Raw genomic sequence first — 16,527 nt, forward strand, 5'->3', positions numbered from 1 at the left:
TTCCGATTTGCATTTTCCGATAATAGGATTAAAAATGCCAACGTATATAATCTACAATCGAAATACATATACAGATATATATAAATATATTTCATAAGCTTCGAATACGGGCTTGTGTTGTTCGCGTCTGCCAATCAATATTCATTCTTTTTTCGGAATAAGGATATTGCTTCGATAGAACGTCAAACAATGACGCGACAAGTACGTCCGAATGGAAAACGTAGCGTGAGGACTGATTTATTAAATGATTCCAGATCGCGAGCGCGCGACTGCAACTCTGGAAAAGTTTTTTCATATAAGATTCGCATCGATTGTTACAATCGTCTTTTTGCCAGTCTGAGTTATTTCTCGCGAAGCTTGTTTGTTGCCGAACAACAAAAAATTCGTCGCTATTTCAACACCGATCCAATTTATATTTCTGCATATCGCGCTTTACAAAACAGTAAACGGCATATATATTCTTTTTCAAGGGCATATATGGTTTTTACATGGCAACAATCGAAGAATTATCGATCAAATAATTCCATTGACCGTGATTTCGTAATTCGTTTCAGAATTCAAAAGTTGCTATAAAACTGATACCGAGGAACAAAGTGGAGATCTCAAGACCTTTATTGCTGGAGCTAAAGCGGGTGAGTAGCTGACCCCGCAAACGCATGTTGAGCTTTATACATTATTGTCAATTTTACTTTGTCAAACATAACTCGTTAGCACACACTTTCAGACGCAATTGTTTCAAAATAACGATTTTCTCAATAAATTATATTTCTCTCTCCGCGTAATTTCTCCTTCAGCAACCAATATTGCATGTAACGAGATTTAATTCATATGAGTGGTGATGTTGGTGACTTTCGCAGATGAAGGATCTCCAGCACGATCATCTTGTACGATTTTACGGTGCCTGTCTCGAGCCGCCGCATTGTTGCCTCCTAACCGAATACTGCCCCAAAGGATCTCTCCAGGTGAATTGCATTCCGTGTCCCGATTTAAAGTTTTGATGAGCAACCAAGGAAATAATTGTGTCTCGCGTCGCGTGTCACTAATTTAAAGCGAAACAGTTGTGCATTGCTGTAGAATGTGCACAACTTGTGACCTTGATTTTAATCTTAATTTTTGGCAATCTTTTTCTTAATAAAAAATAAGGCACTATCAAGAAAAATAAATAAAAACAACTCCTCCTTCGACATTTTCATTAAAAAAAGAATCAATTTGATCATAGCATTTGTGATTAAAACACTGTCATAAGATATGAAACTTTCTATATATACGGATATAATACGTATGTCATGTCTGCAATATCGTATGTTGTATACAAATATTAGGAACAATGCAAATACATGTTCATATGGCTACTTTAATGCCCGAGAGGCAAATTAATAAGCGTCGCAAACGTCCCATGTACGAAACAAAAGATTCTCTATTTTATTGAATACTTGTCTCGCCATTTGATGTAACTTTAAGTGCTCGAATTATTCGTTTCCCTTGCCGGAATTGCAATTTTAAACACGAGTGAAATTTATACGTATAGTCGGTCAAAGAAACAGTCTCAAAGAATAAGTCGCGCGAAACGTAGAATATTCTGAATACCTACATATTGAATATTGAGAGATACATACGCATACCTACATAGCAGTAATATTGAAGCGCATACGGAGAGAATTTCCTTTTAAAATTTACTCTGAAAATTATGTTAATCGTGGACAACATAGTATTTCGAAAAATGTTGTGTGATTTTCTGTGTTTTTTTTTTTTACTATGCACTACAATAAATTTGTTATAGTATATATTTAAGAAAATAGTGAAAATCACATAAAATTCGAGATACTATGTTGTCCCACGATTAACATGATTTTCAGGGTAAATTTTAAAATAAAATTCTCTCCGTGCACAATATCTTCGAACCGGGATATACACACAGTTGCATATAAGAATCGATTTCTGAGCGCTACACCGGTATCTTAACCCTTTGTTGTTGGAACAGGATATTCTAGAGAACGAGCAGATAAAGCTCGACCGCGTGTTCAGAGGATCCCTGATACACGATATCGTGCGCGGCATGGTGTACCTCCATGCGTCGGAAGTGAAGAGTCACGGAAATCTCAAGTCCTCGAATTGCGTCGTCGATTCGCGATTCGTCCTGAAAATCGCCGACTTCGGCTTGCACGAGCTGAGAAGGAGCACGGACGCGGATGCGGATGGCGACAAGGCCAGCTACGCCTACTGGAGGAGTACGTGTTTGCAAACCGGTTATGCGACCGCATTCTCTCGTGTGGTGATATTTTTCCAACGATCGTAAAGCTCCAACGCCAAATATTTTTCAAGCGCGCGCGTGGAAACGCGCGGCCAGAAATGGAGATAATAATATAGTCAGAATAAACGTGCAAAACTTCTGTTTGATGATTTAACTATTTGGACAAGTTCTTTTACCGCACATGTCACACGTTTACCAACAGTAACGTGCGGGAAAAATGTTTATTTAATCAATAATTTCTGTTACGCATCAGAATCAGGGGATCAGAAGTTTTAAACGCGGCAAATATTTTTTTTTATCTCGACGATATGCTTCTATTCCTCTTCAAATATTTATAATTTATATTTGCAATAACGATCGAACGCGTGGAAGAGAGGGAAAAGAGGAAAAGAGAGAGAGAGAGAGAGACCGCGTTGAACCGCTCGATCCGCTTTGATTTTTTTAGAGCAGGAAATTTGGTGTTTGCAGAACAGCTGTGGACAGCTCCGGAGCTCCTGAGGATGGAGAGACAACTGCCCGAGGGCACTCAGAAAGGCGACGTGTACAGCTTCGCTATAATCGTTCACGAGATCGTGGTGCGCCAAGGGCCATTCTACTTGGGAGACAATAACGAACTCTCTCCAAAGGGTGAGTCTTTAACGTCATTCGAGATAATCGCGGATACCAAGCAATTGCTTCTCGTCACGTTTCATTATTACGCGAACAAAAACGAACGGCCCTTTAATTAGCATCTTACTTTTTTTTTCAATATGTATTATAGTTAATTTATCTGGAAGCAACAAGGTCAGCTTGACTATTATTTGCAACTACATTTCTATCATTTGGAAAATTATACGATAATCGAATACAATTTTAACAAGCAAATTTTCATTGCTAAATATGAAAAAAATATGTATCAATATTCACAAATATGTATACACATAAAATATATATAGAAAAAATATATATATAAATGTGTCAATTAAAAAAAAATATATAGAGTTTATGTATGTCAACGAAATAATAAAGAGAGACATAATGATAAAACGCTTTATTTTTTCAAGAGAATATTGTTTTAAAATAACAATCCAGAAAGCGATGCCACTGATAAACAACGTTAAATGTTTTTTGCTAGTCATGAACGCGGAAGATCAGACGACGCGTATAGAATACATATACGTACTGAATACCGCAGTTCGTTATTTTGACCGATACACGACAGTCGCGCAGTTCCTTTGTGCCCTGCGAGCGCTTTGATTTCGGCATTCTAAAGAGTAACTAACGAGAACTTGAATCCAATACATTATATAACATTCATTCCACCGCATACAGTATTGCCTTTTTTCGCGTCTTTGTTTCTGGAGGCAGCATGCATGTTCTGGAATACGATCACGAACATGCCGTCGCGTGACGCGATTTGTGATGATAGTTCACATGTTACAATTTAGCTGGCGGTAATCTTGTAGATTTTAACAAAAAGCCGACGTGATCTCGATTCATAATTAACACGATACGCGAAGCATATATCGAAATTATGGGATTTTTCAATGCAAAATTGCAGGTATTGTATATTGCGAGGTTATTTCAAAAACTTGCTATTTCTGCGATTTATTAAAAGTAGGACATTAATCATGAATATTTCCTTTTGAAGATTTAATTGAATGAGAAAAATCATTGTCAAAAAGTTATTAATTTAATGGCATTTAATGTAATCTTATGCAATTTTTATGAGAACAAAAATGCAACACTAAATTATTTGTACGTTTCATTAGTTTCACAATCAATTTTTCAAAGGGAGCTTTTTATTTCCGCTGATAAGTGAAATTTCGATCGTCGTTTTATCGGCCGTCGGATATCATTACTTGCTAAAGCTTTTCAAGAAAGCTCGTCAAAATCAATCTCCTTGTTTCTGATGAGCTTGCAAGCTTTCATTAAAATTCAGATAGTGTTACCATCAGTCGATTTCTGCAGAACGAATTGTCACAAGTGTCAATCGTCTCGCAAAAATTGCATGTATATTTTTATATAATTAAAACTGTAATATAAAATTATAGATTATTATTCGATAATCAGCCAAGTTTTTTTTATCCAAATTTGAATGCGTAAAGTTGGAAAATCTATTTTTGCAAAAAATGCCGATAAATTTTAATACGTGAAATAAAGATGCAGAAATAATTAATCTGTAAAATGTACACAATCAAAAGATTCCAGTATAATTTTATTTATTATATCGATATCTTATCAAGTATTGACCAGATGATGATAAAGCTCGATTAACGAAACTTGTAAGAATCCAACATTATTTCAAAAGACCAAACGCGCGTCCAACATATTCGTATCGATATCGAGTATAACAGATACCGAATTTTCCGGTAATACTGATCGGGGTAACTTGAGCTTTACCGCCGAAGCTCGCCATTTCCAACCCCCGAATGACCGATGGCTGCTCGTGCGATCGGTAACGGAGTTTTCTCGCACAAGCTCGCAAGCTCCCGGCAACCGGCCGCGAGAATCGATCCGCGGAATGGAATGTCGCGAGGTGTTCCATAGGAGCATGCCGAAGCGAGGTCCGAAAGCTCAGTCGAAGCTCTCACGCGTCCCAGAACGCACACGACTCTCGCGCGCGCTCCGCCGAGACTCTTCACGTTATCGCTCTCTTTCTCTCCATCCATCCATTTTTCACCTCGGCGCAAAAAAAAAAACATATTCTCGTCGGCGACGCGTGAAATCATCGGGCATCACTTATGCCCAAGTCTACGGCCTAATAGCGGAGTCGTAGGTGTTGTTTTAAAACGGAAAAAAGAAATCTTTCGGCGAGCGGCATACCCGATAACGTGCGCAAACAACGCGCTGTGTTCTTCCTCTTTTTCTCTCTTTTTCTCTATCTCTTTTTTTCGTAAGTTACGTGTAACCACACAAACGTGTCGGAATCCATCGGATTGTTCGCAAAATTGATCTTGTCGCGTGATTTACCCACCGTATAATATCGCCGGTTAAACGGCGTCGGTATCGATTCCGAGTGCGAAAAGACCGCTGCCGCACCGGGTCGACGCACCTCCGTAATATCCGCGTTACAACCGCGCGGAAGCAATTACCGTTGCATCACGGAACGTGAGGAAAAACAGCGCACGGAAATAAATTCCGGTGACCGTGTTAGAGGGAAAGAGGCCACTGACCATGTTAGAGGTCCCCCCCCCCCCCAGTAGGCTGAATGGAGTTCCGTCTGTGTATTAAAGTTCTCCCGCTAAAGAAAGTTAATTCCCTAAAGGGAAGGGTAGAGGAAGAAAGAAACTTTATTGAAGGAAATTCCGATTTTTTTGGGGGGAAGATCTTTCATTAGATAGAAAAAAGTTTCCGATTGCGTTGGAGCAACTCCTTGATGACGTAGTGAGAGAAAATTTCTCATAATGTTAGAGAAAATAGTGGTCCTTTCTGTAATACAAAAGTAAACCGCTGACAGTGTGTAAAGATCGCGGATCAAAGATACATTAACGGTGTTTTTCAGTTCGTTACGAGTATTAGCGAGTCGGATCAATCATTTACTTGAATCACTGGTGGATTTAACTTCACACCTGCTTCACGCGCGATGCGGTTTGATCTGCTAAAGTGAGCACGATTTGCTGACAGCACGAGGAGGAGAGAAACTCGACGGGAGGTAGCGCGCGTGGTAATCCGACAAGTGATAGATCGCATAACCGATCAGACAGCGTCGTAAACGACCCGTTTCGCGCTCCGCTACATTTCCTACGCGAGTTCACCGGCCGTGCACGCTGCAGCCCTTCGCAGCCTTTTATTTCCGCCTCTATTTCCTACCGTCGTACGAACGTGACTTTTATTTTTTTTCTATTCTACACACCGCGCTCCGGAACGTTTTTGTCGCGATAGACGGATCGTTTTATTGTCCTGTTGCGCTGCATGCTTGCAACAGTGCGAAATTGGAATGTAGGTTCAGTGTCTCTCTTTTTGTCGCTTTCACACACGCTCTTGCTTTTTTTCTTATTTCCGAAGTTTCCCCCCTTCGCAATTCTTGTTTATGCGACCGTGATGGAAACGTATTTCTCAGAAAAAAATACAATTTTTATTTTTCCTCTATCTTTTAAATAAAGATATCAGTTTCAGGCTTAGAATCACTTAAATGTCTTCCGCAAAAAAATTTTTAATCAAAAAATATGCAAGATCTTAAATTTGAATTTTTACGTACTGTTCTATACTAATATTTAGGTGTTCTGTTGCATAAACCGAGCGAGAAGTAAGCCGAGAAATAAATGTGCGTTATATACCTACATACGCGTTATATATAACGATTATATTCAGTATCGATATCGACATTAATGTTGAGCTCCTTGTGTCATGTATATATGTCACTCGCAAAGCGTTCCGACTTTATTTCCTGCGGAATAACCGTTGAAAAGCATTATTCGTGCTAATTTACTCGGAATCGAGGTTACGAGCTCGTGGCTCGCGGTCATTAATTCCGCGAGGCATTTTTCGGGGGCCGGCAAAACGACGACACGAAACACGAACGAAACAATTTCCTCGTTCTACGAAACGATTTGCGAATCGCGCGTCCTATGGAAGATACACGGCGGTGTCGTGTGGTGATAATGGTGTTGGAAAGTTAAAATCGGTGTTTGCAGTAGGATAAAGTTTAATGGGGTCAGTGGAAGTGGAAGACAAAGATCCGAGGTGGACCCGGCCACCGGGATATGGGCCGACATAAGCGCGAGTGTTTCCCTAATGCGGCAAAATCCCGGTAAGGCGAAAGAGAGACCGCGGGTTATGGGTCACTTAGACCTTAAAAACGGATCGAATAGCCCGCCCGAGTAATTCCCTGAGAAATTTTTTGCCTTACGTGCCGTGGAGATAACTATTTGCATTTGACGTTTCAACGAAGCGGTTCGTTACTTTTTATTTTCGAATTTGTGTTTCCGGGAATTAATTTTTTTTCTTATTAATTTTCAATTATCCTCGGTAATCTTCAGCAATTCTCAGTCTTATTATTTTATTTAAGCAAAAAATACTATACTAGAAATGTATCCTTTTTTTACTTTTGGATATATCTTGAGACGAGGAATCGTTAAACGGAGATTACGGTGTAATTCGATTTAATGGCTGTGATTGCGGAAATTGATACGTCTCTCGGCGAAATTTCGAAAGCGTGAACTCGTGAACTCGGACGAAAACAGGGTCGTTGATCGTAAAACGACCAGATAACGACGTCGGAAAGGGGGTTGAGAAAGGGGAAAGAAATCAAAGTCAAGCACGACGATCCAAGGCCATCAGGATGTAACTTTTCAACGAAATTCCATCGAATAAATCGACCGTAATATCGTTATACGCGAATTAAACTTTAAGATGCTCATCGTACTTGTTTTAACCTCGAGCGCTCCTCGAGGAAAGCTTCCAGATGATAGCTTCATTCATTAGGCTCTGTAATGTAACTTCTACTCGAAATCGATTTAGCACGAAATTGGCATTTTATTCAGGAATTATACGTGTCGTGATATAATTTTTGTTCTGCATTAGATATTGTTATTAGATATATATTTTGATAAAACTAGATCTTTTTATGGAAATGTGTGGCTAATCCTTTAATGAAATTCCATTTACTTATTATAATTGTCAATTAATCTAATTGTTATAATAATTATTATTTATATTATTATTTGCAGAAACTAATTGTAGAAATATCAATGAGTAACAATAAACAATTACAATAACGGCAACTAAGTTTTGAAGTTTTAATGCAATTAAAAAAATAAAATAAAATGCGTTAACGGGGGAGGGGACCGATATCTAATAAATATTATTTTAGCTCGTTGTAAAATACGCGTGTTTTTAAACGGAAAAAGATAAATACACACTTGAAAGAAGAATGGTAAATAGCTTGCAGAGATACTGTTTACGCAATACATCGACTACACTCCACTTTCTCTTGCAAGCTAAACGGTAAATGAAAATTAATTCTGGATAAAATGCTTGTTGCACCAGATATCCGAGATAAACACAATAAAATACACGTTATTATGCGTGTGATAAGATAACATACTTAATTAACTGCGAGAAACGTGATATAAATTTATGTATATGAATATTTCGATTCAAACATTAGCGTTAGATTTTATATCTTAAATCTAAATATCTTTAAAAAATATATACTTGGATTTTAGATATTATTTATGCAAATTGTCAGCAGAACTACCATATAAAAATGTGATATACATATGAATCACGGTAATACATAATTTGTATCTATATATTTGCTCTCGATAACGTGCTCCAAAGAGTATAATAAAATGTCTCTTCTCTGTCTGCATTTAAATTTCCCTTTTTCATCGCATGCCACAATGATCGGGAAACGCTTTCCGACAATTTCCATCCGTCAAAAAGCGATATTCACGAGCGAATTTTTTTCCGCATGGTGTACCACATGCAGATTGTTCAACCGCGAAATTTCGCGGAACGCGCGGAAGACCATCTTGAATTTGAAAATGTATATATTCGCGGATTATATAAAATACTATCTATCGTATAAATTTTTATCGGGTATGCCGACTCGGCGGAAGTACAATACATTCGCGCCGTGCGTGTCTGCACTGCACTGCACACGCGTGCACGTGCACGTGCGCGAGTTAAGTGAGGAAGAGACGAGAAACGGAGGAGGAAAGATCCGATATCGCAACGGAATAAATTTTCAAGGGCTGTCCGGCGAGGCAGTTTGGCTCTCCCGTGATCGACGGCCAGGCTCTTCGAGGACGAAGACAGAATGGCGGAAAGGAGTAACGCCTCGAGCACGAGCAGCCTGACCCTGCCACAGATGTCGGGGGCGAGTCCCGACGGCGGGACCAGCCCCAGGAGGGCCGTCAGTCCTCTGCTCGAGGTCCGCAGGCCTCACTGCACCCTCAACTGCGAGTCCTGCAGCCTGTACCTCGAGGACGTCTACAGGCACAGTACGTGTCCGTTGTCCTTGGCGCGCGACAGCGGATTCCGGTTTCCCGTAGCCGTGCGATCGAATTCGATACCCAATCAATTATACCATAAGCGTTACCACGACCGTTTTCCGGCTCCTGAGAATAGAGAATTCCGTCGGAATATAACACCTGATATTAACCCTTCCCGGATAAAAATAGACAACTTCGTGACGTCGTGGGTTTTTACGAGTTTTGAAATATTTCATCAAGGGATATTTTAGACAGTACACGCTACAAATCGATGTCGATTTTTCGTTGTCGAAGAGGAATTTTATAAAAAACGCAATGTCCTGCTAGGCAGTGATTGAAATAGAATAGTACAAAAATACCTCACTTTTTGGCCATTTTTTTTCACTAAATTTCATTGAACTTTTAGATATTGTTTCTAATAAACGTCAACATATTTCATCTATTTTAATTTGCGTTAGTTATACTTTGCGACACACGCGCACATCCATATATATATTATAAACTTTTTAATAATTGAAATGTGCATTATCATTATTATTATTATTGTGATTATATGTATTTTTTACGCTATAGCATTACAAATGCGCGCTCCGCGCGCGCTTTTTATCATTTTTCACTTTTTGGTATATTTGCTATACACTCTATCAACCTCAGTACACACAACTGTTAAAATATGCCATGACAGCCGCTCACGAAGTAACCGCTGCGAGACAACAATCGGCGTCGCGGAAAAGCGACAACAATACTTTGAAAGACGCGAGTATCGATGTCATGCCTTTTTTTTAGAAAAGATATGTAATTATTGATTTATAAAAAAATATTCTTTACTTATTTATTATTTCCCTTTTAAGTCTCTTCAAATTTCCTTGTTTATTATTTTCCTTTTACAAAAATTCTGTCATTAATTTAGCGGAATTTTTCATTTCGAGAATTCAAGGAGCGTAACGTACGATGCTATATAACGTACAGAAATCAAACTGAAATCTATTTGGAGATTCTATATTTGGGATTCTCGTTGGAAGTACTGCTTACACATATTTCCTTTCTCGCGTGGACCACGGAATATCATTCAAATCAAGGGCTTTCATATAATTTCCATTCGAGTCTATTATTTGTTATATTATTTCAATATTGCTCGTGTAAGAGCGTATCAATATTTCAAATAAAATTATAAATGCAAATAGAAAAAGAATAAGGTTAAAGAAGCGATAATAATTAAAGCAGAAAAAGTAAAAATATAAATTAACCGTTATTATAAATAAATGATTCAATCGTTTTTTAATTGTAAAAGCTATCTTGCGTTTCATACATTTCATATACAGTCCGATGATCAAATAACGAGACTGCTTTTATTTAAAAAGAAGTTACTGCAATGGTTAAATTCTATTTTCGCTTCTTTGTACGTAAAAGTTACAAAAGAGAACTAAATTCTGTTATCATTGATACATTTAGTCCCTCCCTTTGTCGATTTTACCTCAATTCGTTTCTCGCGTATTGACATTTACACCAGAAAACCGTTTAAACTAATTCCGCGATTTTATGGAACGGATATGCCAGCGTCAGTCCGGGGTGAAAGTTCCGGCATGAACGTAAATGTGTGGACGTGTTATTGTAAGCTGATCTCCATCCCTTTTCGACATGATTTCTACCTGCGATGAAATTGGTGTATGCCAAATACGTGACCGGAAACGCAGATCGTATTATTGATGATTATGTGGCCGCCCGCAAATGCCGTTACATTTTACAGTTCTATCTAGCCGATGATTCTGTCATATTTCCCGCTAGTTACGTTCGATAATTTAACGCTCATCATTGTATAATCCTACCGTAAAAAAAAATCCATATCGCGAGATAGGAATAAATTGTGCCTTATATAAGCAGAGAGAAGACATTTAAGTATATTCATAGATCCGGCTCGTTCCTCTTTCTCTCTCTCTCTCTCTCTCTCTCTCTCTCTCTCTCTCTCTCGCTCTGTCATCTTCGACAGAAATAATTATTCCCAATAATACAGACCTTCGTATTGTAGTTTCACGGTTCGTTGATGCCCCGAGATGTCTACGTCAGTCAGTAAATATATCTTATTGGAAAAATTCTCACGCGGGTTAGACATACGCTACAATAAATCGATACGAGCGACGCTGCACTCGAGAAGATCAAACGGTCAACGGAAAATTTGTAGCTCTTTAGAATGAATACGTGGACAGTGGTGAAGCACGCCTGCGATAGGCGGACGCGAAGGAGAGAGTTCCGCGCGCTAGGCGGACACATCGTCGTCTGACGTAAGCGCGGGCTGCACCACTGAGCCGTGGATAAAAGTGGTTTCGCGCGCGATTGCATGCGGACGTTCCAATTCTGAGTAATTGCAACACAGCGGAATACCTCGCGGCGTTACGTCGACTGTCTTTTAACACGTTACCACCTGTGTGCCTGTATAGCCAGTTGCAATCGATATTTTTACGCCCAACGGGCGGATTATTTTCCGCGCCCGTTTTCCTTTCTTTCTACTTTCTTTTTCTTCTTTTTCATGAGGAGATCCTTTTACATTGCCCTGTGAACTTTGATACCACGCGACACGCTTCTGTCTCTGTTGCAGAAATAGTAGAAGGTGTCAGAAGAGGTGGCGGTTCACCCCTAAGGCCTGTAATCGACGATGCTTCCGTTGAAGAAGAGGTAAATACCATTAAAAAGGCAAATGCTTCAAATGTATTCGCATATTCATGTTTATACCCAATACGACGATATAAGATTTATCCGCACATGATAATTAGTGCGCCGTTCATTAGCATAATCAATCGCAACATTATCATAAAATATTCATATTATTCGACATATTATTTACGCATTATGTATTATTACTATTATTAGCCGTTACCTTGTTTGAAATGCATTTTCAAAGAGGAAGGGAATATAAATTTACAAGATGAATCTCATTTTACAGGTAGCTACTCTAATGAGACGATGCTGGGCGCAGGATGCCGCGGACCGACCGGATTTTCCGGCGCTCAAGCAGACGATTCGTAAAATTAATAAGTGAGTAAATTTCCCTCGGCAAAATTTTTACGCCATTCAGCGTAATATTGCGATTTACAGATTGCGATATTTATAAGTCGCGCGTTCCTAATTATAAATCAAGTCCACGTCGACGCCGGAAACGTCACGTGTGCAGCGAACTTAAAACGGAAAATCCCGAGTGAATTTTAATAACCCATTCTCTCATTAAGCTAAAAGCCGGCGTTGAGGCGCGAGCTAGCGCGCTAGCGCGGACATCGTGAGATTGTGATAGGAAAAAAAAAGTGCGTATATCTTCCCCTAGAATACCGATAAACCTCGAGCCGGGATGTAATGCGAGCGCGCGGAGCTGTAAAACTCGGAATAACGTTCGAACTATCAGGAGAATGCATTAACTGCGTCATCGAGGTATTGTCCCTCCCCGTCTAACGTTATTTCCGTCTCGTCGGATTTCTACCGGATTCGCTGTTACGTTTACGTCGAGTTGTCGACGTGTCGGAAATGTCGATAACGACGACGATTTCCCGACGAACGTTCGGAATCAACGATGACGATCGTATATACCTATAATTGCGCGGACGCTGAACGCGACCGCGCGGCGTCTTCGGCACGAAGAAACATGAGATTCAGGTCGAACGAATTGAGAAATGGCTGACTGCGATCTCCGGTATATATCGTGTAGAACAGCGTCGTTCGTATTCAACGCCGGCAAATTGTACGGGCCATTGTAGAAGCCGACATAAAGCGTCGCTGAGAGCAGAGCTCGCGATATCTCTACGAGTATGTCTTTTTCTTCTATATCGTAAAGGCGGGCAGTCACCTCCTTTTGCCTCTTTCTCTCTCTCTCTCTCTCTCTCTCTCTCTCTGCGTTAGATATTGGCATAGTTGTCGACCTTCCAGGCGTTGTGCATCATCTCATATCCGTGAAAGAGTACATCGTCGAGTCTAGGCACACGGTAATTCAGTAGGTCAATAACTGCACATGAAAGAGAATGGCTTCCGGACGGTTGAGCGCGTTCCGTTGAGGAACAGAAAATCGAGAAATAAGCGGAAAAGACGGTGAGAGACTGGGGGAGGCAGAACAAGCTGAAAGAAAAAAAAATCGAAAGAACCGTGTCACCGGCAATCGATCATCGAAGCAGTCGTTCGACCTTCTCTCCGGGAAAAATTGCGCCTGCAGACGAAGGATGCCGCTGGCTTTTCTCGGAAATACAAATTTGCGACTGAATCAGTCGTGAGATTATCTTTTTTTTTTAGAGCAGGTTTCAAAAAATTGAAACGAGCATATCATCTAAAGAAAATGGTACGATTTACACTCGATCGTCTGACGAAAGTCAGCGGTAATTCTGCGGGAAAATGTGAATTAAGAATAGAGAATGAGAAAAAGAGAAAGAGAGAGAGAGAAAGCTCGACATAAGAAAATGAGATCCCTGCTTTGCATAATTTCTATAAGCATAATTTTTCTCATCACGTTTCCATACCGCGCGCTTGGAATCTACGTCAAATAAGAATTCTGCAATCTCATAGGCAATTCAATCGACATTCGTTCAATATCTTCGGACGGACGGCTGTTTCGATTGACGGCTCGTCGCCGCATTTGATCGAGAGCTTCCGATCTCATTTAACTTTGACGTAGTTTTATCGAAGCACTCGACAATTTTTATTTTCATTTTCGATATAATCCATATGACTGGTGAATTGGACCAACGTTGGCGCCCGGTGATTGACTTTCGTGAGAATTTTGCGGATTCGAGGACCATATATTCGTAAAAATCGTTAAAACTGTTGATTTTTAATATACAATTCATAAAGCGTATTACTTTCAATACCTATACATGTTATAGACAATATATATTATAGTTTTTATCCGCATTATTTAGGAAAATAATGCAAAGAAAAAATTTTATCCTTACGAAATTGAACAATCCATGATATCAAGTACATTTACATTTTCGTTTCTTTATTCTTAATATTGTACACGTGGCATACTTAATATTAAAATTAATATTCAATATTATAATATTATCCAGCACAATTTTATTAAACGTAACTTAAAATATCACATCATTCAACCAAACATGTTCTATTTAAGCTAACGTTTGATGTATATATTGTTCACTAAAGTTCCAAAGCCGTAACATCTCAGAGATACATACCTACAATTGCATTACTCTGACAATCCCTTTAAACTTTCTAAAGCTTATTTACTAACAATCAGACTCTGTATACAGGATATTAAAACAAAACAAAAAATTCAAAGCCTAAGAGCAATTTTTTATTAGTCTAAAATATTTTTACTGGAAAAACAGATATTTTTATCAATTTTTATTTATCTTCATTATCAATCCTGAATTTGTTATTTTGAAATCTATCATTGATGTATAATATTTTAAAATGAAAAAATTAATGTATGGTTATATCCATTGAAAGCTTCATATTGCGTCACGCGTATATTTGAACTTACAACTTTTACTTTTAATACAACTTCACGACGACACACCTGCATTTTTTGTTAATTAACGTCAGAGCTATTTTCAGGAAAAATAATGCATATACACAGATATACGATGTTGCACACAATCTATAAATAAATGCGCATCGTTATGTATATTATTATCATACATTTAATGTGTCGATTGTTCGTATAAAGTTAAGCAGTTTATACAAAACGTTATGGTAATATAAGAGCTTATAATGATCATAATATTTCGTATTCTTCAATTTCACGTAGGACGAATTATAACGCTAACAAATGAGAACGTTAGAATGATATCACAAAATGTTTCAATATACGATAAAATCTTATTTACTCTGTCTCGACCGATAAGCGCATTGTTTCGGAAACATAATACACGAGCAGAATATTAAGTAACGATTTAGAACTGTTCTCAACACGAGAGCAAACTGACTCCATTTCGCGAAGTCTGCTCGGAAATAGAGGGCTACGTTATTTGGGATTAATAATCGAGAAATAAATTGTGAATTATACTTTTTAATATTCAATGCGAAACTGCGCTTTTTAATACTCGTATATTTAAAAAAAAACGTTTTATGAGTTTTTATACGCGCGCGCATTCTCCAGAAGAATTTTCCACCGCGTAGAGAATCACGCTTACGTGATATTGCGAGAATTCCTATTCCGCGATGGTCTCTCGCATTTGAAATGCGTAAAAACGAACCCTACGTATATTCGCCTGAAGTACCGCCTTGCGTACCGCGAATGAATACCCGGTGTAAAGGCGATCGAATGTGCGCGTAGCACGTGGGAGGTATTGAGCAGCAGCTTTAGTGTTCAATGCTGCAACGAATAGCGCGATTGGCAGCGGCAGATTAAAGCGGACGATAGCGCGTCCTCGAAATTCGCCCCGTTCATCAGCACGCCGGAAATGCTGAATTCGCGAAGATTATATCGCCGTTAATTTTTATTATCGAACAGCTCTCTCGAGGCCGTTTATTGCTCGAAAACAGGGACCAACTCGCACGCAGCATGCCTAAAGCACGTACTGCAGTCAGAGAAAAATTAAAAAATAAAAAATTAAAAAATGACAAAAACGCAGTAAAAAACAGCCATACACCACTCCAACCTACTTTTTATACTTACGCTCTCTGGCTGCGTTCATTTTGTTCATTTTTATGCTAAAGGCATTAGGTTGATATTTCTGACTGAACGACTCTTTTTTGTTAAATCTTGCAGTACAATGGCACATGGATTTGAAACCTCCAAAATGGCACGCGAGCCAAAAAGATTAGCTATCTCCGCTCTAAAGTGAAATCGTTACGTACCTTTTCCGTCCGGCCAGAAGATTCAGGCCAGGAAAAAAAATCATTATTAAATATGGACTTCAACGAAACGTTTCCTTTGATCGGAAGCTATCAAAGCGTCAGACAAGTATCTTGCGACAGCGATGATTCTATATGTGCGCGTACTCGATCTATGCTTTTTTTTCATTACATTTTTTGCTCATATCTATCTTTTGGCGCGGAGTGCGCTCGTGTCTCTTTGCTTTCATTTACACGAGTTATTAAATTACTAGTGCGACAGAAAGGACCAAAGGCCCGAAAGATGGAACAGAGATGGAAAAAGAGATGGAAACTCGTAATCTTAAAAATTAATTTCAAAGCTTGATGGAGATAAGAATGGTACAAAAAAAAGGAAGAGAGAAAAGAGCGACATATCAAAAGATAAATGAAGAAAAAAAAACTTAAGAGAGAAAGTTAAAGAGAAAACAGTGTTTGTGGTAAAAGTGGAAAAAAATACGCAAAAAAGAGCGACGTCATTTGTCGCACCTAAATGGAATTTCTTTCGTACTTGCTAGCGTAAAAATTACACAGAGTTAATATTAAATT

The 16,527-nt window shown here is 38.8% G+C and overlaps 1 protein-coding gene across 6 annotated transcripts in view; it reads left to right on the forward strand.

Moving 5' to 3' along the window:
• LOC105453221 (atrial natriuretic peptide receptor 1-like) overlaps positions 1–16,527 on the forward strand; it is a 97,813-nt gene that overhangs the window by 55,475 nt on the left and 25,811 nt on the right. For all 6 annotated transcript variants that reach the window (XM_011694986.1, XM_011694987.1, XM_011694985.1 and 3 more), the window contains 6 exons: positions 555–632; positions 858–962; positions 1,982–2,228; positions 2,720–2,878; positions 11,765–11,841; positions 12,110–12,201. In XM_011694986.1, the coding sequence (XP_011693288.1) occupies positions 555–632; positions 858–962; positions 1,982–2,228; positions 2,720–2,878; positions 11,765–11,841; positions 12,110–12,201 (758 nt within the window). The remainder of the gene's footprint in view (positions 1–554; positions 633–857; positions 963–1,981; positions 2,229–2,719; positions 2,879–11,764; positions 11,842–12,109; positions 12,202–16,527) is intronic.

This window comes from Wasmannia auropunctata, unplaced genomic scaffold (assembly GCF_000956235.1).
Source record: "Wasmannia auropunctata unplaced genomic scaffold, wasmannia.A_1.0 LD336001.1, whole genome shotgun sequence".
NCBI classification, from domain to species: domain Eukaryota; kingdom Metazoa; phylum Arthropoda; class Insecta; order Hymenoptera; family Formicidae; genus Wasmannia; species Wasmannia auropunctata.